The sequence below is a fragment of the Hyla sarda genome, chromosome 10 (assembly GCF_029499605.1).
Source record: "Hyla sarda isolate aHylSar1 chromosome 10, aHylSar1.hap1, whole genome shotgun sequence".
Lineage (NCBI taxonomy): Eukaryota > Metazoa > Chordata > Amphibia > Anura > Hylidae > Hyla > Hyla sarda.
The window spans coordinates 19,067,520-19,091,313 of NC_079198.1; the positions used below are offsets into that span (position 1 = coordinate 19,067,520).

Sequence of the window (23,794 nt, forward strand, 5' to 3'; positions counted from 1 at the left end):
TGCCGACACATTCTATGTTTCTTGAAGCTCAGAGTTTATCGGCCAACATATTGCCACCCGAGACATCCTGGAATGTTAGGTGTCACTCACTACCGTAGGGTTTCAAACCATAATAATTGGTATTGACAACAGTGATTTGTGTCACCGCATGAAACCGCAATGTCCTATATTTGTGGAGTGAAAGCAAGTTAAGTTCTTCCTGCATTGGTCATGTGTGATACAGTATCATTGTGTGCCACCCATAGCAGAGCAGCACCTGGGCTCACGTGTAGTGGGTGTGACGCCCTGACACAAACAGGAAGAGATACTGCACCGTGGAGCTGTCACTCTCTGCACTCAGGTCACTGACTAGAGAACCTTAGATCAGACCCTGGACTATACGCAGACTCTAGTCTTGGTTTCATTCTTACTCATCCTCATTGGGATCTATTTTCACTTTACTGTAATTCAACCCAAACTTCTGCTGCTGGTTCCTTTCGTTCCTTCACTTCCTCCTCCCTTGTCTTAACAACTTTGAGAGTATTAAGATCTTCATCGTCTCAAGACTCCTCGCAGTCCTATGCACTCCCTTCCTCGTTCTCTCTTCTTTATCTATAAGTCTTCTTCATCTTTGAGCTTCTTCTCCGACTTGTTCTGAACCTGGTCCCCATTCTTCTGCACCCTCTATACCCATGCATGCCTTACATGGAGGGCACAATGCCAGTCTGGACAAGAAGACGGTGGAGAGGCTCATACAGAAGCTGGACGGACTGTCGAAGCTCAGCGGGATCCCCCAATTGCAGAGGAGCCACCCTTACCTTCCGGACATTACTCGGGATACCAAGGAGCATTTGCGACAAATTCTAGACAAGACCTCTGACCTGAGTCACAACCAGTACCTGCAGGTGACGGTGCACAGTCTGCTCGGCAAGACGACGCAGTGCTCCGACATGGTCAACAGGCAAGGGGTGGCAGCCAGGTAAGTGCAACGGCGTGCTAGCAGAGCTGTATTCGTCATGTTTGTCATATATTAGGGTCTGCAGCATATGTACCTTATGGTTACTAAGTTAGGCTACGTGTGTGCCAAAAGAACCCAAAAAACGGAGCACACCAATGAACCCGATTGATTGGATTTGACCGTACAGAAAAAAAAATGATTTTATATACATATATATATATATATATATATATATATATATATGGGGTAAGTATTCTCCTTGCAGAGGAGCACAGCTTCCGGTGTAGAACGGATATTCAAAAAAGGCCGTTGGCACTCCGTGGGCTTTCTGGGTAAAGGAATATGCAAAGCAGCTCATCACACCACCTCCTCAGGTAGCATACCCTAAAATCAGTTCTGGCTCCAGTTACGAAGTCTCAGAAACTGACTGGGATTTATGCCAAATCATATATATATATATATATATATATATATATATATATATATATATATATACCGTATATATATATATATATATATATATATATATATATATTTATTATTTATTTAGTTTATTCAATTTTTATTTTGTGACAGATGCAGATGTAAACATAGCCTCGGGATAATGTTGCAGATACAAAATAAGAAAAAATAAATATACAGTATAAACTATCAAGACCAGTTTTTTTTTTTTTTTTTTCCAACCAGGGTGGCTCCAGCTGTTGCAAAACTACAACTCCCAAGCATGCCCGGACAGCCTTTGGCTGTCCGGGCATGCTGGGAGTTGTAGTTTTGCAACAGCTGGAGCCACCTTGGTTGGGAAACACTGGTCTAGGAAGTCATTGTAGATTGTTTTATTCATTGTTCACATACCGTCACGCTATAGTTTTACATTGTTGCACACGCTATCTTCTGTGTTGGGAGGTGTCACCATGGTTTAAGTGACATCTATTATGAAAGTAAGTTTTACTAAGTGTTTTCAGTAGGCCCCCATATTTCCCCAATATATAGTTGTAGGCCCCTATACTGCCCCATATATATAGTAGTAGGCCCCCATACTGTCTCCATATATAGTAGTAGGCCCCCATACTGTCTCCATATATAGTAGTAGGCCCCCATACTGTCTCCATATATAGTAGTAGGCCCCCATATTGTCTCCATATATAGTAGTAGGCCCCCATACTGTCTCCATATATAGTAGTAGGCCCCCATATTGTCTCCATATATAGTAGTAGGCCCCCATACTGTCTCCATATATAGTAGTAGGCCCCCATACTGTCTCCATATATAGTAGTAGGCCCCCATACTGTCTCCATATATAGTAGTAGGTCCCCATACTGTCTCCATATATTGTAGTAGGCCCCCATACTGCCTCCATATATAGTAGTAGGCCCCCATACTGTCTCCATATATAGTAGTAGGCCCCCATACTGTCTCCATATATAGTAGTAGGCCCCCATACTGTCTCCATATATTGTAGTAGGCCCCCATACTGCCTCCATATATAGTAGTAGGCCACCATATTTCCCCAATATATAGTTGTAGGCCCCATACTGCCTCATATACAGTTGCAGGCCACTATACTGCCCCCATATATGGTTGTAGGTCCCTTTAATAGCCCCATATATAGTTGTTGGCCCCATATGTAGTTATAGGCCCCCTCTGTGCCCCCATATAGTTATAGGCCCCTTTACTGTCCCCATATATACCTATAGACCCCCTCTGTGCTGCCATAAAATTATGGGCCTTATACTGTATCTATATATTCCTGTAGACCCCCTCTGTGCCCCCATATAGTTGTAGGCCTCTCTCCTCCATGCATCCAGATATAGAAGTAGGTAGACTGCCCCCACACACATACTGCCCCCAGTTACCCAGCCATACTGCCCGCTGCTTTGATGCTCCTCTGATCCGGGGCTGGGACCTAATGCTATGGCTAGGCCGTAGCAGTAGGTCCCCAGACGGCAGGAGCATCGTAGCGCTGAAGCTGACACAGGCGGCAGTTTAGTTACTGTCCCCTTGCCCACTCTAGGGTCCATGCCAGAGTCCAGGCTTGCGCTCTCCTGACGTCCCCTGACATCCCCCTGCTCCACTCCTCAGGGTACGTTGTCAGTCCATCTGGTCAGACTATGAATACCTAAGCTATACGGGACATGTAATGCTGACTCAGCACAGTCCAATATTGCTTTTAAAGGGGTACTCTGGTGGAAAACATTTTTTTTTATCAACTGATGGCAAAAAGTTAAACAGATTTGTAAATTACTTCTATTACAAAATCTTAATTCTTCCAGTACTTATCAGCTGCTGTATACTACAGAGGAAGTTCTTTTCTTTTTGGATTTCTTTTCTGTCACAACCACAGTGCTCTCTGCTGACACCTCTGTCCAGGAACAGTCAGGAACCAAAATAGGCAGAGATGTCAGCAGAGAGAACTGTGGTCATGACAAAAGAGAAATCCCAAAAGGAAAGAATTTCCTCTGTAGTATACAGCCCCTAATAAGTACTGAAAGGATTAAGCATTTTAATAGAAGTAAGAAATCTAATAGAAGTAACAAATTTAAGTTTACAAATCTATTTAGCTTTCTGGCATTAATTAATAAAATAAAAAAAGTTTTCCACCGGAGCACCCCTTTAAAGTAAAAGAAGGAGCAGAAAGATTCCACTGAGATAAACTACAGATGTAGCAGAGCTGACCTTGTCTTTTGTGCACCATGACATCTCAGTTGTGTTGCCGGCAATAGTATGCAAAACAGTAGGTTACTCAATGTGATATCATGATGAGGTGAGCAAAATGACGCGCTCCTCTCTGCTACACAGGTATCACTGTTTCTGTGCACATATGAATACTTTCATCACACTATTCAATTAAAGAAGCACTCCGGATTCTTTTTTGCCCATATCATGCACGCTCGCCATCACTAGTCATACAGCACCATTTGCTTTATTTCAGCATAGCTGGAATTACTCTAACTTGGTCATGTGATCGCCTTTCTCACCCTGGGTCAGCTGACTTTCTGTGAACTACAGGATGACATCATCACCTGTTAGATCCCTCCTGCTTACTCACAGACCCCTCCTTTCCCAGCTCTATCAGTATAGTGCTGCTCCTGCTGTTATCGGGATCAGGATATATATATATATATATATATATATATATATATATATATATATATTTTTTTTTTTTTTTTTATTATTATTTATATATATATATATATATATATATATATATATATATATACATATGAGCCACAAGGTGTGAAGGTGAGGTATATGGGGCAGATGTTATAGCCCAGGGGCAGATATTGTTAACCCCTACATGTTTGTGATGCCAGGGCGTGGTTTTCCCAGTAACCACCTGAACGATAGTACCGCTATCCCAAGGTTAGGCCGGGCAATAATAGTCTAAGACCAGGTTAGAGTTAAAGGGGTACTCCGGTGAAAACCTTTTTTCTTTTAAATCAACTGGCTCCGGAAAGTTAAACAGATTTTTATATTACTTCTGTTAAAAAATCTTAATCCTTCCTGTACTTATTAGCTGCTGAATACTACAGAGGAAATGATTTTCTTTTTGGAATGCTCTCTGATGACATCACGAGCACAGTGCTCTATGCTGACGTTATTATAATAATAAGTCTTTATTTATTTATTGTTGTCCTTAGTGGGATTTGAACCCAAGGCCCCAGCACTGCAAGGCAGCAGTGCTAACCACTAAGCCACCATGCTGCCCTTAGCATACATCTGCTATGCACGGTTGCTAAAATGGACAGAGATGTCAGCAGCGAGCACTGTGCACGTGATGTCATCAGTGTTCCAAAAAGAAAGGAATTTCCTCTGTAGCATTCAGCAGCTAATAAGTACTGGAAGGATTAAGATTTTTTTATAGAAGTAATTTACAAATATGTTTAACTTTCTGGCACCAGTTGATTTAAAAGAAAAAAGGTTTTCACCGGAGTACCCCTTTAACGGTTGCTTTTACTGAGGTAGACAGATGGAAATGGTCTTTGCAGCTAGGCCAGGATCCCAGAGAGGTGGCCAGTAACACAGAGGGACCTCGCAGCTTGCTGGGACTTGTAGTGACTTTGACAGACTTTAGGACAGCAACACTGACTATAATAGATTTGACTATAGACTTGGCTTGACTGTAGATAGTGAGAGCAGACATGGTTGACTTGACTTACTGACATGTGGCTCTAGGTAGGCTTGAGGCTGGTTAGCTGGTGCTCTCTGGGTAACAAACGCATCATGTGACTCAAAGGTCTTTTATACATAACACACATAACACTATATATAATATAGATTGCTATGGGGGAAACACTGCAGAAGGGCCCCTAGGACACAGAGGGACTCAACCTGACAGGGCTGTACGGGACTATATCCTGTACTGGGACATCACATATATGTCATAAACCTCGCAGCAAGTTACAGGAAAAACTTGTGTAAAATTCAGTAAAAATTCTACTTGCAAACACAGCCTAAAGACTTCACACGTTTGTAAAACATCTCAATTGTGATAATAGGTTATGCATCAAAACTGCACGTAGTGTGAACAAATATCAACCCATGTATACGTCTAATGCAGTGTTTTCCAACAAGGGTGCCTCCAGCTGTTGAAAAACTACAACTCCCAGCTTGTCCGGACAGCCTTTGGCTGTCCGGACATGCTGGGAGTTGTAGTTTCGCAACAGGTGGAAGAACCCTGGCTGGGAAACACTGGTATGAAGAGTTAATTATAAGACCAGGTGCAGTGATCAAATGCCACATCCAATCTCTCTGCACAGCCACCGGATTCATGGCAGCATTATCAAGTCATTTCAGGGATGGATTTGCATCCAATATGGCACGAATCTGATGCATGCCACATCAGCTAAAACAGGTGAGTACAAGGAATACACAAGAACCTCTACATTATTCTCTAATGATGACCTTTGCTGCACTATATAAGCTGGGAAAAAAAGAGTGCTTCTTAAAGTGATATTCTATGTAAAAAAAAAAATTCGATGAATATATTGTAATATTTAATATATATATATATATATATATATATATATATATATATATAAATATATATAAATATATATATAAAACCACAATATAATATAATATACCACACAACACCTATACTAGTTATCTGTTCATTGCACAGTGGTTAAAGGGGTACTCTGGTGGAAAACATTATTATTATTATTTTAAATCAACTGATGCCAAAAAGTTAAACAGATTTGTAAATTGCTTCTATTACAAAATCTTAATCCTTCCAGTACTCATTAGCTGCTGAATACTAGAGAGGAAATGATTTTCTTTTTGAATTTCCTTTCTGTCTGACCACAGTGCTCTCTGCTGACACCTTCTGTCCATTTTAGGAACTTTCCAGAGCAGCATATGTTTGCTATGGGGATTTTCTCCTGCTCTGGACAGTTCCTAACACGGACAGAGGTGTCAGCAGAGAGCAGAAAAGAAATAAAAAAAAATAAAAAATCCTCTGTAGTATACAGCAGCTGATAAGTACTGGAAGGATTAAGAATTTTGAATAGAAGTAATTTACAAATCTGTTTAACTTTTTGGCACCAGTTGATTAAAAAAATAAATAAAATGTTTTCCACCAGAGTACCCCTTTAAGTTTTGCATAATGTGCAATTTTTCCAGCCATGCAATTCGTAGAACAATGGGGGTTTTGCCAATTTTTTTTAAACACTTTTTTCCCCCGTTGACTTCAAAGCCTGAAATAGAGCAAATAGAGTGAATAGATTTTATGGCCTCTTGTTATTGCCTATAATAAACATAGGGTTAATGTACGTTATTTACATTGTAAACAACATTTACTACAATTAGTCACTGCGAATACAGTGTATATGAGGATGTATCCATTATAGGGCCCTTCATATATATAGGTGACTTTAGGATAGGCAGACAGTTTAGAAAATAAGGAAACATACCGGCTAAGGGAAACAATTTTACTTCCTTATACATTGTGCTGCGTATTACAATAGTAACATAGTAACAAGGTTTGTAAGGCTCTCGTTAGATCAGTGTTTTCCAAACAATGTGCCTCCAGCTGGTGCAAAACTACAACCCTCAGAATAATGTAGAGGTTCTTGTGTATGCCTTGTGCTCACCTGTTTTAGCTGATGCGGCAGGCTTCATATCGTATTCAAAGCCGTCACTAATGCTGCCTATATTCCCATGTATCCTCTTCCCATAAAGATAGATTTGGTGTGGTGTTTGATCACTGCACCTGATCTTAAAATAAGCTGCTGGTGCTTGAATGCAACCAGGAGAAAATATTAAACCAGCGTTTCCTTACCAGTATGCCAATAATTAGATTGGCGTATCCTCTTCCCATGAAGAGAGATTTGGTGTGGTGTTTGATCACTGCACCTGATCTTAAAATTATGAGTGTAACAAGAGGAAAATATTATACCAGGGGTTTTCTAACCAGTATGCCTCACGCTGTTGCAAAACTGCAACTCCCTGCATGCCCGGACAGCCTTTGGCTGTCCGGGCATGCTGGGAGTTGTAGTTTTGCAACAGCTGGAGGCACACTGGTTGGAAAGCACTGATCCATAAAGCCAGTGCAGGGAAGAAATTCCTTTTCGATTTCAAATCTGGCATCTGAATAAATCCCCTACTATTACTCTCCAGAAAAGACATCCAGGCCCTTTTTGATCTATTTTATTAAATTGATATTATTCCCACTACTATAGTCTCACTGCTCTTACAGTAAAGAACCCCCGTCTGTGCTGGTGTAGAAACCTTCTTTCCCCCCCAGATGTAGAGGATGCCCCCTTGTTATAGATACAGTCCTGGGTATAAATTGATCATGGGAGAGATCTCTGTACGGCCCCCTGTACATAGTTATTAGGTCACCCCCTAAGTCGTCCTTTTTCTTAAAGGGGTACTCCAGTGGACAAAAAACAATTTCAAATCAACTGGTGCAAGAAAGTTAAACAGATTTGTAAATTACTTCCAGTACTTATCAGCTGCTGTATACTACAGAGGAAGTTGTGTAGTTCTTTCCAGTCTGACCACAGTGTTGTCTGCTGCCATCTCTGTCCATGTCAGGAACTGTCCAGAGAAGAAGTAAATCCCCATAGCAAACCTCTCCTGCTCTCGACAATTCCTGACATGGACAGAGGTGTCAGTGGAAAGCCCTGTGGTCAGACTGGAAAGAACTACGCAACTTCCTCTGGAGCATACAGCAGCTGATAAGTACTGGAAGGATCAAGATTTTTGCATAGAAGTAATTTCCAAATCTGTATAATTTTCTAGCACCAGTTGATTTAAATTTTATTTCCCCCCCGGAGTACCCCTTTAAGGGAATAACCCTAATTCTGATAATCTTAATGGGTAGCAGAGGTAGCAGTCGCACTGGGGCCCTGGTACATAAGGGGGCCCCAAACAACATCTGCTCCATTAGAGATCAGTAATACAATTGGCATATGGGGCCCTGTTGCAGGATTTGCATCGGGGCCCAGAAGCTACAAGCTACGCCTCTGATGGTAGAAAAAAAAGGAGAGAGAAAAAAGGGGAAACAGATCGGCGCTTTAAAGGGGTACTCCCGAGGAAAACTTTTTTTTTAATCAACTGGTGCCAGAAAGTTAAACAGATTTGTAAATTAATTCTATTAAAAAATCTTTATCCTTCCAGTACTTATTAGCTGCTGAATACTACAGAGGAAATTATTTTCTTTTTGGAACACAGAGCTCTCTGCTTACATCATGACCACAGTGCTCTCTGCTGACACCTCTGTCCATTTTAAGAACTGTCCAGAGTAGGAGAAAATCCCCATAGAAAACATATGTCGCTCTGGACAGTTCCTAAAATGGACAGAGATGTCAGCAGAGAGCACTGTGCTCGTGATGTCAGCAGAGAGCACTGTGTTCCAAAAAGAAAATAATTTCCTCTGTAGTATTCAGGAGCTAATAAGTACTGGAAGGGTTAATATTTTTTAATAGAAGTAATTTACAAATCTGTCTAACTTCCTGCCACCAGTCGATTAAAAAAAAAAAAAAAAAAAAGCTCCCGGCGCCGGCTCCAGCATTCGGAACAGTTTATTCCAAACACTGAGCAGCGGAGTACCCCTTTAAGTGCTGTTACTAAAGTTAATTTAGCGAGTGGTAGGTGAAGTGGAAAATCACTCACCTGGTTGGGTTGCACTACAGGCGCAACACCTCCAGTCGCATATAGCAAATGTGAACTCTTGATCAGGGATACCCAAGGTGCGTCTGATGCTTAGGGTCCGCTGGCTGCCAGCCGGTTTTGTTAGATGAACCCCTCAGAATGGTGGCAAAATGATCTTTCTGCTGTTATTGAGCCCCTGAGAGCTTCAGCTATTTCTCAATATATCCATTTCAGGTGGCAGGACCAGAGCTTGGCTGTTTGCCAGTAGTACACACATAGTTACTTCCCCTCTTAGTTGCCAGTCCTATCACAGCACAAGACCTATTCCTCTCTGTTATGCCATGGCATAGCACTGGTGCAAGTGCACTGAACAGGATGCACTGTGCTGAAGAGAAACACAGTACACTACTTTAGATGGCATATGGGGGAGGCCGGGCTACTGATGCATTGGCTTGGCAAGGTTAGTAAAAGTTTATGCATGTAGGCTTGCTACATGTACAGGTCATATGTGGAATATTACAAATCTCTATACAAGTTAAATAAAAAAGTTAGTAAGACCCATTAACTTAGTGTGTTTGGACAATGACCGTCTATGGTGTATGGGAGCCAACTCTACCGGCTGCTGACGTAACCGGAAAATGTCTTCTGCAGTGCAGAGGGAAGGTCAACACGTTATCTGCGACCTGATCGGGGGGTGGCCACCATGTGGTGTCACGGTATTGGTCGCAGGATGGCAGGTGCCAGCTGTTCCTAATACAGTGAATGTTCAGTGTACATTATATAGAGCAGAATTTTTGGGGTTATTGGTGTAATCTGCTCCAAAACACCCAACAAAGAGACAGTTTTGTTTTTTTTTTTTGTTTTTTTTTACTTTAGTGGCTTCTAAAGACATTAAGAGCATTGTGTTTGTGTTTCTGCGCTCTGCATACTTTGTGGAGAGGTTTTGAAGAGCTTTCTATGTATACTCTATGACTAAGTGTCACTTGAGAGCAAACTCACACTTGAGTCCAAATTCCAATAAAACAGAAGAATTTGTGATTTAAAGGGGTACTCCGGTGGAAAACATATTTTTTTTTTAATCAACTGGTGCCAGAAAGTTAAACAGGTTTGTAAATTACTTCTATTACAAAATCTTTACCCTTCCAGTACGTTTGAACAATTGTATGCTACAGAGGAAATTCTTTTCTTTTTGAATTTTTTTGTCTTGTCCACAGTGCTCTCTGCTGACACCTAATGCCCATATCAGGAACTGTCCAGAGCAGGTGAGAATCCCCATAGGAAACCTATGCTGCTCTGGACAGTTCCTGACACGGACAGAGGTGTCAGCAGAGAGCACTGTGGACAAGACAAAAAAGAAATTCAAAAATAAATGAATTTCCTATGTAGCATACAGCTGCTAAAAAGTACTGGAAGGGTAAAGATTTTTTAATAGAAGTAATTTACAAATCTGTTTAAAGGGATTATCCAGGAAAAAACAATTTTTTATATATCAACTGGCTCCAAAAAGTTAAACAGATTTGTAAATTACTTCTATTAAAAAATCTTAATCCTTTCAGTACTTTCCTTTCAGTAGTTTCTGAAGTTAAGGTTGTTCTTTTTTATCTAAGTGCTCTCTGATGACACGTGTCTCGGGAACCGCCCAGTTTAGAAGAGGTTTGCTATGAGGATTTGCTTCTAAACTGGGCGGTTCCCGAGACACGTGTCATCAGAGAGCACTTAGACAGAAAAGAACAACCTTAACTTCAGAAGCTCATAAGTACTGAAAGGATTAAGATTTTTTAATAGAAGTAATTTACAAATCTGTTTAACTTTCTGGAGCCAGTTGATATATATAAAAAAGTTTTTCCCTGAAATACTCCTTTAACTTTCTGGCATCAATTCATAAAAAAAAAAAAAAAAGATTTCCACCAGAGTACCCCTTTAACTCTTTTGGGACTCCACAAAATGTGAACGGTCTGAAACCTTCTGAGGATCTAAGAGCAGTGACCTTGCATTGATGTATGTTAATATGTGGAGAAACTTTACATTCATTGGACAGAGATGAGCGGCGTTACATAGGCGCTGCTTATCTCTTCCTCTTGTTGCAGTCTGTCACCTTCGCCAGCCCGATTGATATTCAGTGCTCTTTCTTTAAAAAAGATGTTCTTCAGCAACTGCAGGTTACATTATACATTACTATACCCCAACCGGTGTGCCTCCAGCTGTTGCAAAACTCCATCTCCCAGCATGTCTGGACAGCCAAATGCTGTCCGGGCATGCTGGGAGTTGTAGTTTTGCAACAGCTGGAGGAACATTGGTCTGAAAACTCTGCTCTACATGACAGATGCTGCAGAGTCGCCATCATTCTCTAGGCAACAAATCTATTGGCGGTTTATTATTATATTTTCAGCAAATGTACTTCCATTTTGAATAAGCGGCGCCTGGAAGTTGCTTATACTTTTCGATAGGTCGACTTAGTACAAGGGTCAGTCATGTTAACATGAAAGTGAAAAAGCTGAAAAAATAAGGAAGTAAATGCTTTTCAAGTTTTGCATTGAATTTCACTTTAAAGAAGCACTCCGGTTATTTTTTTATTTTTTTTTAAGCTTTTATAGTGCAGCATAGACTATTATTGGAGAATAATGTAGAGGCTCTTGTGTATGCCTTGTGCTCACCTGTTTTAGCTGATGCAGCAGGCATTAGATTGGCTTCATATCGTATTCAAAGCCGTCACTAATGCTGCCTATATTCCCATGTATCCTCTTCCAATAAAAAGAGATTTGGTGTGGTGTTTGATCACTGCACCTGATCTTAAAATTAAGCTGCTGTTGCTGGAGTGTAGCCAGGGAAATTATTATACCAACGTTTCCGAAGGCTGTCCTGGCATGCTAGGAGTTGTAGTTTTGCAACAGCTGGAGGCATACTGGTTGGGAAACACTGATCTACATGAGCCTATTGCCTCTGAGGAGGATTAGGGATTTTCATATATGTCCTATCCCTTTTGAATACACTTCTGACTTTGGCTCAAAAACTGCAGTGGCAGTTTTTGAAAAACTGCCAGAAAAAAAAAATATATAAAACAAGTGGAAACTTAGCCTTATACTTCTCCTTCCAACTGGATCCACTTCTGACTTTGGCTCAAAAACTGCAGTGGCAGTTTTCCAAAAAAACACCAGAAAAAAACCTGTTTGGAAACATAGCCTTTTTTTTATTTATGTGGCACCTTCTCCTATCTGTGTTGTTTACTGCTTACTGTCCCTCACAGAGATCTTCACCTAACACATGCTATCTCTAAAAATTGATGCTGAAGCTATGTGCATAGGCTTTTATAGTGGCTTTGACATCACCTCTATACTGCCTCCTGATTGGCTAAAAAAAAAAAGCAATTTTAAGGGCATTACGGGCTACCCTGAGGTCATGTGATCCCTTCTCCTTTCTGCCATTTGGCTGATGTTATTTTAGCAGGTTCTGCCAAACCGAATTGTCCAAAGTTCTGACGGCCCTTGGGTTCCAGGGGTTCAGTTAGCTCTTCTTTAGAAACTGCAAATTAACCTATTAAATTGCAATAAAGGTTATTTTCCAGAAATATAAGGTATCGAGGATAGTTGAGGAGTGTCTGATCTCTTTTGGTCTCGCCAATGGGACCCCACTGAGTCCTTTGTCCCCCTATATGGTGCAGCGGTTGGGCGTACAGTATATACTGCACTCCATTCAAAGTCTATGGGACTAACAGAACTAGTTGAGCACTAAACTGGGCTATGTCCATCAGTCCCATAGACTTTGAATGGGGGGGGGATCCGAGACATCTTGTCTCTGTGGGAGTGCAGCCCCCAGCGATCAGACACTTATCAACTATCTTGTTGGGGACACCTGTTGTTTCTGGGAAAATCCTTTAAAGGACCATAAGCCCAGGGCACTCTATGTCCCACCGTATGGTGTCACAATATGGCTCTTTATCATGGAGATAGTCTTTCCAAGAAGTACAGCAATGATTGCAAAACGGCATTGGATCGCACATGGCAGTCTAACTTTACGAGCGCTAACCCGTCAAGATATCAATGTCCAGTAAAAGAATTTACAACTAGGATCAAGGAAAGGCACCAATAAAAAATTAAGTTTATGGCCGCCATTATGCTTAGTGCAGTGAGTCAAAACTTTCCCTGATTCCCTTGAATGGCAAACCTACCAGGAAAACTAGTCGTTTTACATAGGACTGCCGATAGATTTGTTTCCTAAAGACTGATAAAGGAAGGACTTATACTTCTCCTCCCTTATGGATCCACTTCTGACTTTGGCTCAAAAACTGCAGTGGCAGTTTTCCAAAAACTGCCAGAAAAAAAACAAGTGGAAACTTAGCCTAAGTCCTTCCTTTATATCTCCCATTCCTTCTGAATACACTTCTGGCTTTCGCTCAAAAACAGCAGTGGCAGTTTTTCAAAAAAAAATAAAACACCAGAAAAAAATAAAATAAAATCTGTGTGGAAACTTATCCTCATTGTAGTAATGCAGCAGAGAGCGTTCTGTATCTGTTTTGTGCAAAATCTGTATTAATTAGAAGTTAAGTGTGACAGATTATTTTATTTTAAGGTTCGCTCCCACACGGCGTATACGCAGCATATTTCACTCTGTGCAAAATTTAAGGCAAATTTTGAGTTTTGGAGGCGGAGCCGCGCGTCACAGTCACGCCGGCACACGGCCCCACCTCTAAAACTCACTACACGCATAGGGCTGCCGCCGGAAAGCCCTGTGTGTATAGTGAGCAAGGGATACGCAGCGTATTTCCCGCTTCTGCCGTAGATTTTGCGCAGCGTGAAATACGCTGCGTATACGCCGTGTGGGAACGCACCCTCATACTAAATGCGAAAAAGCCACATAGGGGGTTTTATGTCACTGCTATGCCCCAAACCGGGAAGCTTTTCTCAGAACTTGTAAGAAGTCACTGCTTCTTCACTTTCATGGCACAAGACATCTTATCCCCTATCCTTTGGACTAAGCTGCAATACCAGACACAGCCTGAAAACAAGGGTGGCACTGTTTTTAATTAACAAAACAGAGATGTTTTTCTGAACCCCTTTAAGGCTTCTGAATCAATTTCCACATCCGCATACATTAGTCCTTGATAGGTGAATCATCTTGACTTTCCAGCTTTTCCAGAGGCTGCTATAGTTGTCCGTACTACATTCCAAAAATTCCTCTTCAGTGCGATGACGTCGATCCTTCCCTATATGACTGTAGACATTATATATTATAATAGAAAAGCCTTAATCCAAGGGCTTCAAAGCATGTACAATGAGAAGCGGCCATGTCCCTGGGATGACGGAACGTACATTGACATACTGTGTGTGACCTCCCCTGAACTCTGACTAATGTAGGATACATGACATGACTAGTGTTGAGCGGCATAGGCCATATTCGAATTCGCGAATATTCGCGAATATATGGGCGAATATTCGTCATATTCGCGAATATTCGCATATTCGTAACATTCTCGTTTTATTTTCGCATATGCGAATATTCGCGTGCGCGAAAATTAACATATACGAAAATTTGCATATACAGAAATTAACACGAGCGAAAATGCGCATATGCGAATATTAGCATACCCGAATTTTCGCATATGCGAATTTTCGCCCGCCAGTCTCACACAGTAGTATTACAGCCTTCTTTACACCACACAAGCTGGAAGCAGAGAGGGATGATCACTGTGATGTGTACTGGGAAGAAAAAAAAACACGAATATTCGCAATTACGAATATATAGCGCTATATTTGCGAAATTCGCAAATTCGCGAATATGCGATATTCGCGAATAATATTCGAATTGCGAATATTCGCGAGCAACACTAGACATGACATAAAACAGGCAGGATACATTTATATTTAGACACTGAGGTATATGAATGGGTTATTCTGCATAGTATAGAAGGATATATGTGTCTACCTATTAGTACTTCGAATGTATATTGGCTCTTTAAAGGGGTACTCTGGAGGGGAAAAACATTTAGATCATCTGGTGCTAGAAAATCAGACAGATTTGTGAATTATTTTATTTAAATTCTTAATCCTTCCAGTACTTCATCAGCTGCTGTATGCTCCACAGGAAGTTGTGTAGTTCTTTCCAGTCTGACCACAGTGCTCTCTGCTGCCACTTTCTGTCCATGTCACGTATTGTCTAGAGCAGGAGAGGTTTGCGGCGGTGTTAGCGCGGACCCCGGGAACGGGTAATTATAAAACCGGGGATGGGGGAGGCAATGGGGCAGCGGCAGTGGTTAAACTCAGGACCGGCAGGGGAGAGAAGCGGGTGGTGGCGGCGGCGGTCTCTGGCCCCGAAAAAGCAGCTGCAGTTCATTGATTTAAAGCGCCCGCTTCTGTAGGGCTGGGGAGGGGGAAGAGTGGTGAAATAGCCGATAACTTATACCGGAATATCGTTATAAGTTATGGGCTATCGGCCGGAAAGTCCACAGCTTATCCGTATCGGCCCTAAAAAATCAATATTGGTCGATCCCTACTTGCTGCTACTATAAATGGTGCGGAAAATATGCAGCAAATCCTCCAAATGTGACCACGCGCATGGGTCAGCAGCAATTTTGTATTATGACACCTTTAGCTACTTTCTGATATATTTATGTTTCCGTCCTTCCCCACTTCAATATCTCTGAACGCAGTGAAAAACGAGTGAAAGAAGAAACATTTATTTATTTATTTATTTATATAATTCATGCACTGGAATTGTGCCCTAGCTTCATACAGCTGAAGTTTGGTACAATGTGTCGGTTCAGTTTAGGCTGGTGTCTTCCAACCAGGATGCTTCCAGCTGTTGCACAGCTACAACCCCCAGTATGCCCGGGCAGCCGAAGGCTGCCCGGGCATGCTGGGAGTTGTAGCTTTGCAACAGCTGGAGGCACCCTGGTTGGGAAACACTGGTCTCGGCTGTTGGATAAAAACTTTGCATGGCACTGTGTATGAAAATGGACCCCCCCTTAGTGCCCATTCACAGGCAGAATTCTCTGCTGCAGTAGACTTCTGTGAGTGTTATAGTACTGCTCCGTATAAAACTGTTTGCAGGCTATCGTCTTTAGAAGTGGCTTCCTTCTGGTATGACCAATTTTATGCAGTATGTGGCATATGGTTTGAGCACTGACAGACTAACCCCCACCCCTTCAACCTCTGCAGCAAGTCTGGCAGCACTCATAAGTCTATTTTCCAAAGACAACCTCTGAATATGACGTTGAGCACGTGCACTCAACTTCTTTGGTTGACCATGGCGAGGCCTGTTCTGAGTGGAACCTGTCCTGTGAAATCTCTGGATAGTCTTGCCTATTCCTCATAAGAGTAGCAGCTCACCCACTTAGCCTCCAATGTGACTCGGACAGGACCGGACCTTCGTCCCACGGAATCTACACCAAAGAAAGGAGATGTCCAGCGCAATCTTGACGCAATAGGGGCTTTATTTAACAATCAAGCAAACATGGACAGTGCACGGGTGACGCCTTTCGGCCACAGTTTGCCGGCTTAGTCATGACTAAGGCTGTAAAATGTGGCCGAAACGCGTCAACTGTGCACCTGACTGCCTGATTGTTAAATAAAGACACCAGTCTTGGCAATCTCCTTATAGCCTAGGCCATCTTGAGAAAGGCTTCGGTCCCGAAACGCAGTGTTGGGGTGGTGTCCCCTCAGGTCCCTGTGGAGCACTTCATAAGTATACTTTGATTTCTGTTTGATTTTTTGTCCTTGTAGTCCTTTTGGACACTATTTGACCTTCTGTGCATTTGTACTTTTTATTATGTTTATGCATATTTTGCTACATTAGCTCCCTAAGTGAACTGAGGGGTCACCCTTGCTTTTTTTGTCCCCCATCTTTGGGTGAGAGTCCTCAGCTTTTATGTATTTGTGTATTTTCTTTAATAACGTATATTTTGTATATAATTTTTCTTCAAATGGCTCCAATTTTTTCTTTCGTGCTTTACCATATGCTTATTGGAGCTTTCTAGCAATTTCTATTTGATAGGTGTCACTAGCCTTGAGGATTTTTTATTCCATCATTATCTTCTTTTGGTATTGGACTACACCTATTTTTGTTAATGTCTGTATTATTCTATATGACTAAGGCGGCAAACTGTGGCCGAAACGCGTCAACTGTGCACCTGACTGCCTGATTGTTAAAGGGGTATTCCAGAAATAATTATATATATATATATATATATATATATATATATATATATATATATATCAACTGGCTCCAGAAAGTTAAACAGATTTGTAATTTACTTCTATTAAAAAATCTTAATCCTTTCAGTACTTATGAGCTTCTGAAGTTAAGGTTGTTCTTTTCTGTCTAAGTCCTCTCTGATGACACCTGTCTCGGGAAACGCCCAGTTTAGAAGAAGTTTGCAATGGGGATTTGCTTCTAAACTGGGCGTTTCCCGAGACACGTGTCATCAGAGAGCACTTAGACAGAAAAGAACAACCTTAACTTCAGAAGCTCATAAGTACTGAAAGGATTAAGATTTTTTAATAGAAGTAATTTACAAATCTGTGTAACTTTCTGGAGCCAGTTGATGTATGAAAAGAAAGTTTTTTTTCCTGGATAACCCCTTTAGATAAAGACGCAGTCTTGGCAATCTCCTTATAGCCTAGGCCATCTTTATGTAGAGCAAAAATTTTGTTTTCAGATTCTCAGAGAGTTCTTTGTCCTCAGGTGCCATGTTTAACTTCCAGTGACCAGTATTAGAGAGAGCGACAATGCAGCTGCATTGTGTATTATACCGGTAGCTTGGTAGATATGTGGTAATATGTAACACCGAGAACTCCGGGTCATAAGGCTGTATACTGGGCACCCTAATGTGCAAACAAGGACAGGACTAGAGATGAGCGAATTTACAGTAAATTCGATTCGTCACGAACTTCTCGGCTTGGCGGTTGCTGACTTTTCCTGCGTAAATTAGTTCAGCTTTCAGGTGCTCCGGTGGGCTGGAAAAGGTAGATACAGTCCTAGGAAAGAGTCTCCTAGGACTGTATCCACCTTTTCCAGCCCACGGGAGCACCGGAAAGCTGAACTAATTTATGCAGGAAAAGTCATCAACTGCTGAGCCGAGAAGTTCGTGACAAATCGAATTTACTGTAAGTTCGCTCATCTCTAGACAGGACCTTCTTGATTTATGCTGAAAATTCTTAATTTTTTCTTTTTTAGGAGGAACCTCACTAAGTTGTCACTAATCTTCAGTCACATTCTCTGTGAGCTCCGAGCCTTGTTCCCTGGAGGACGCTTTCAAGGAAATTCCTACCGGATCACAAAGCTTGAGGCATCTAAATTCTGGGGACAAACATTTGGAACAAGGTAAACCATGTTATACAAAACCATTTAAAAAAAACCTTTGCAAACCTTGAGGGCTATGTTTACATACAATTTAATTGGTCGTCTATTTTTTTAGTCGTTCAAAAGTGAAAATGACCTACACAAATTGGTTAAAAATTCGGATGATTTTTTTAATGTTTTACTGCCGATTCCTTTTATATATTTCTTTTCTTTTGCTTTCTGGATAAAAAAAAAAGTCCTAAAATAAAGAACATGCGAAATACATTGACGGCCATTTAAATTACGGCTGCTATGTTACCAATGTGTGCACTAATGGCCTTTGGCTGTCCGGGCGTTCTGGGAGTTATATTTTTGCAACAGCTGAAGACGCTCTGGTTGGGAAGCACTGGCATAGATGAATACTGTAACATACAAAGTGACATTCACTATATAGCATACTATGTTGTGTTGAAAAATTATTTCTCACACATACAATATATATATATATATCTTTTACAGGTGTCTCGTGAGATGGGAGGAGTTTAGGGCGGGGCTTAATTCCGTGCACCCCATTGGAGACGGTCCACTGGAGTCAGCTCTTCGTAGTACGATGGACCTTACGTGCAACGATTACATTTCAGTGTTTGAGTTCGACATCTTCTCCCGTCTATTTCAGGTAAAGTACAACCAACACCCTACTCATTTCTGATTTTCTTTGTAGCCAGTTAGAAAGTGTAAATATGTTCAATCTGTCAAAATGGGATGCCAATGTATGTGTGTGTATATGTATATATATATATATATATATATATATATATATATATATACACACACACGTACTGCCATAAGCCTCATTGACTTTAGTGGCCTAAATGTAAATAACTAGTATAATATATCTGGGACTCTGGGACCTTTGAATAGTGGTTGCGCGCGGCCTGCGACTTTTTCACACTCGCTGCGCCGTCTCCCCTGCCCAGGGAGCGCGATCAGCTTACTGTTCTCTACTACTGTCTGTTTGTACTAATATGACACCTTGTGCGACTTTTCTATATATTAATGTGACACTTCGTGCAACTTTTTTGCGACTTTTTGTCTTATGTTACTATGACTACATGGGTCATGCTCGGCGTGCCAGGCACGGTGTTACATCATCAATGGGCGTCCTCTCATGCATATAGCTGACGCCTGCGTGCGGTCAGCTAGACAGCAGTGAAACGAGTCCTGTTTACACTTAGCATATGCAATAAATGACATTTGCACTCAATTCATGGCGAGTGCTGGGATCTTGACTTGTCTACCATGCTCTGGTCCGTCCACTTGCACCACCAACAATTTACGGGCCGACCCTCTACCTATATCCAGGATACTATACAGATCAGAATACACTGGTGCAGGATCACACAAGACTGAATACAGGCATACACCAGGCATAGGGAGAAAGCAAGAGAAGCAATGGATCAAGACCAATACCGAGGTGGAACACAAACCACTAATAGGTCTAAATACAATTCAAGATTCTATACAGATCAGGATATACAAATACTGGATTACACAGGACTGAACATAATAAAACACTTGGAAAAGGAGCAAAGCAAAAGAAGCAATGGATCAGGACCCAAACTATGGCAGAGCACGAAATAATAGGACAAACAGGATTGAGCCAAATGCTAAACAAATGGGTTAAAACTACAAAGCCAAAGTAACAAGTCTGAATTGGCACAGACAGGACTTAAAGGGGTTATCCAGAAATAGAAAAAACAGAGCTGCTTTATATCAAAAGCAGCTTCCCGTCTGTCTCTAGGTTGGGTGTGGTTCTGCAGTTCAGTTCCATTGAAGTGAATGGAGCCAAGTTGTAATACCACACCCAACCTGGAGACAGACGTGGAGCTGTTTTTTCAAAGAAATTAGCTGTGGTATTCTATTCCTGGATAACCTCTTTAAAACCAAACAGAACTGAATCAGGACAAAACTGAAATCAAAAGCCAGAGCAAGAAGGCCAAGGAGAAATCAAGTACCCCTCCTCAGCTGCTGCTTGGCCCGGGCCCGTAACTCCGCACTGATCAGAGCACAGAATGTGAAGGCTGGCCAGGTAATATCGTTACATTAATGTTTTGCCAAGATGTACAACAAATTCTGATAGTGCCCACTGTTAGTGGCATTTTACGAGATCTCCGGTGAAGATTAATGTATCCCATATCCACAGGATAGGATGTAAGTAGCTGATCACAGGGAGCCCAGGACAGGACCCCGGCTCTCTCTGTGAGCAGTGCGTGTTGTCTACCGCTAGATGGCACGCGCTCCATTCATTTTTACAGGATCGCCGATGATGTCCGAGTGCCTTTACTGGGGTCTTTTCGGCGCTCCCATATAAATGAATGGAGCATATGCTCCGCACTGAGCGCCGGGTCCTGTCCGGAAGATCACAGGGGTCCCAGTGTTTGGACCCCCTTGCGAACAGCTGCTTATCCCCTATCCTGTAGATAGAGGATAAGTACATTTTTACCAGAGTTCTCCATTAAAATCATTGGAGCATGTGCCAATACACACATGTATACAGCAGCATCCTATTTTGACAAGTTGCCAACGTATAAGTAGAACGTACTGCAGAATTGTCATGTGAACAAATCCTAATAATAACTGAAATCCGCTGATTGTTTTATCTATATGTCTTTTTTTTGGCTTTGGTCTACTTTTTGGCTTTGTTATTTTCGTGGCCCAAATATGCTCCCCGACCATGCCTCTAAACTTAGCTTCCTTTTTTTTCCATTGTCCCCTAGCCATGGGAATCCTTACTCCAGAACTGGATGCTGCTGGCAGTCACTCACCCTGGGTACATGGCATTCCTAACTTACGATGAAGTCAAGGACCTTCTACGGGGTCACATTCACAGGCCGGGCAGGTGAGGCGCTCTTGGCTCCTGAGAGTTTTCATTGTTGCTGCAAAAATTGCGAAACATCAAAGACTGAGACGCTTTAGATTTTATTTAGAATTTAAAGGGGTACTCCCCTGGAAAACATTTTTTTTTTTAAATCAACTGGTGCCAGAAAGTAGAACAGGTTTGTAAATTACTTCTATTTAAAAATCTTAATCCTTCTAGTACTTATCAGCTTCTATTTGCTCCACAGGAAGTTCTTTTCTTTTTGAATTTCCTTTCTGTCTGACCACAGTGTTCTCTGCTGACATCTCTGTTCATTTTAGGAACTGTCCCGAGTATGAGCAAATCCCCATAGCAAACCTCTCCTGCTCCAGACAGTTCCTAAAATGGACAGAGGTGTCAGCAGAGAGCACTGTGGTCAGACTGAAAAGGAAATTCAAAAAAGAAAAGAACTTCCTGTGGAGCAAATAGAAGCTGATAAGTACTAGAAGGATTAAGATTTTTAGATAGAAGTAATTTACAAACCTGTTTAACTTTCTGGCACCATTTGATTTAAAAAAAAATAAAAAAATTTCCAGGGGGGTACCCCTTTAATAGATATTTTTGAGGAGATACACCATTTGCATTTTTTGCACATACATTTTGCGCACAAAAATTCACACTTTACCTTTGGGTTTTAGAGTGTAAAAACTGTGCCTGGTCAGAGGAGTGTACAGATACAAATCATTTTGTGCCATTTATAAAAACAAATTGCATAAAATAAATCATTCGAAAAACCCATGCCCCTAAGAGGTTAAAATAATTCTCAGAACAGAGCGCAAAAATAACATGAGCTAATACATATGATAAATTCTGCGCAAACTGTTTAGACTTTCATTTAGATGATTTTCCGCTAAATATTCATACTTTTCCCGTGATAGATCTCTACCAATGTGCCTGTTTTCTGTAGAATTTTGCGCTATTTTTTTCTGTCTTTGAAGCTGTTTCCACAGTTTTTTTTTAAAAGTTTTTTTTCACCTGGTGACCAGAAATGGCACAAAAACCTGCCCTGTTATTTTATATTCCGAAGATGCAGTTGTCATGGTGTTTTTTCAAAAATTGTGGGTTTTAGTTTTGGCATTTTTTTCTTTGGCATTTTTTTCCAAGTGACTCATTACTATTTAAGAAATGGGGTAAAAAAAAAAAAAAAAAAAGGAAACGCCAAAAAATGCCACAAATGCAGAACTATGTTTTAATGGTTAAAAAAAAAGGGGTACTCCACTGCTCAGCGTTTGGAACAAACTGTTCCGAACGCTGGAGTCGGCATCGGGAGCTAGTGACGTCATAGCCCCGCCCCCTCATGATGTCACTCCCCGCCCCCTCAATGCAAGTCTATGGGAGGGGGCGTGATACGCCCCCTCCCATAGACTTGCATTGAGGGGGTGAGGCGTGGCGTCATGAGGGGGCGGGGCTATGATATAATGAGCTCCTGGCGCCGTCTCCAGGGTTCGGAACAATTTGTTCCAAACGCAGAGCAGTGGAGTACTCCTTTAAAGTTAATAGGGATTTATAAAATGCCAAACCCACCGGGTGTTTTTTCACTCAGCTTTGGTGTTTTTCTGTGTTTTTTTGGGCTCATTGCAGCATGCTGAGACTAGGGTTTTTTTTCCGTGTTTTTTTCCACCGGAGTACTACTTTAAAATCTGTCATCAGTGTCACCTGTACTGACCTGTCGGTACAGATAGGTAGGGCAGGTGACACTGATGATAATCATACTTACCTGGTCCAGTTCCGTGCTGCGGTTTTCCCGCTATCTTCCTCCATATTTTTCGTTCTGGGGCTGACTTGGAGCATGGGTCCCACGCAGAGAAGTTGCAGCAGCGACGTCAGGAAGCTCCGCCCATGCTCCAAGTCGGCCACAGAACGAAAACAACGGAGGAAGATAGCGGGAAAACCGGAGCACGGAACTGGACCAGGTAAGTATGATTATCATCAGTGTCACCTGCCCTACCTATCTGTACCGACAGGTCAGTGCAGGTGACACTGATGACAGATTTAAAAGGGGTTCTCCGGTGCCAGAAAGTTAAACAGATCTGTAAATCAATTCTATTAAATCTTAATCCTTGCAGTACTTATTAGCTGCTGAATACTACAGAGGAAATTATTTTCTTTTTGGAACGCAGAACGCAGAGCTCTCTGCTGACATCACAAGCACAGTGCTCTCTGCTGACATCCCCACAATACCCATCATTATATTGTATTTCACTGACCAGCCTGATCAGCAATTATCAATTATTATTATTTATTTTATCTTTTTTTAAATCAACTGGTGCTGGAAAGTTAAACAAATTTGTAAATGACTTCTATTTAAAAATCTTAATCCTTCCAGTACTTATCAGTTGATGTATGGTCCACAGGAAGTTCTTTTCATTTTGAATTTTCCTTCTGCCTGACCACAGTGCTCTCTGCTGACACCTCTGTCCATTTTTGGAACTGTCCAGAGTAGGAAAAAAATCCCCTGCTGTTCTGGACAGTTCCTAAAATGGACAGAGATGTCAGCAGAGAGCACTGTGCTCGTGATGTTAGCAGTGATCTCTGTCTTCCAAAAAAAAAAAAAAAAAAAAAATAAGTTC

At 41.5% G+C, this 23,794-nt stretch overlaps 1 protein-coding gene across 1 annotated transcript in view; it reads left to right on the forward strand.

Annotated features, from left to right (window-relative positions):
- Window positions 1-303: 303 nt before the first annotated feature.
- Window positions 304-23,794, forward strand: part of CBLC (Cbl proto-oncogene C) — a 40,898-nt gene continuing 17,407 nt past the window's right edge. Inside the window, exons 1-4 of the mRNA XM_056542867.1 lie at window positions 304-958; window positions 18,203-18,349; window positions 18,827-18,983; window positions 21,085-21,206. Of these exons, the coding sequence (XP_056398842.1) occupies window positions 672-958; window positions 18,203-18,349; window positions 18,827-18,983; window positions 21,085-21,206 (713 nt within the window). The 5' untranslated portion in view covers window positions 304-671. The remainder of the gene's footprint in view (window positions 959-18,202; window positions 18,350-18,826; window positions 18,984-21,084; window positions 21,207-23,794) is intronic.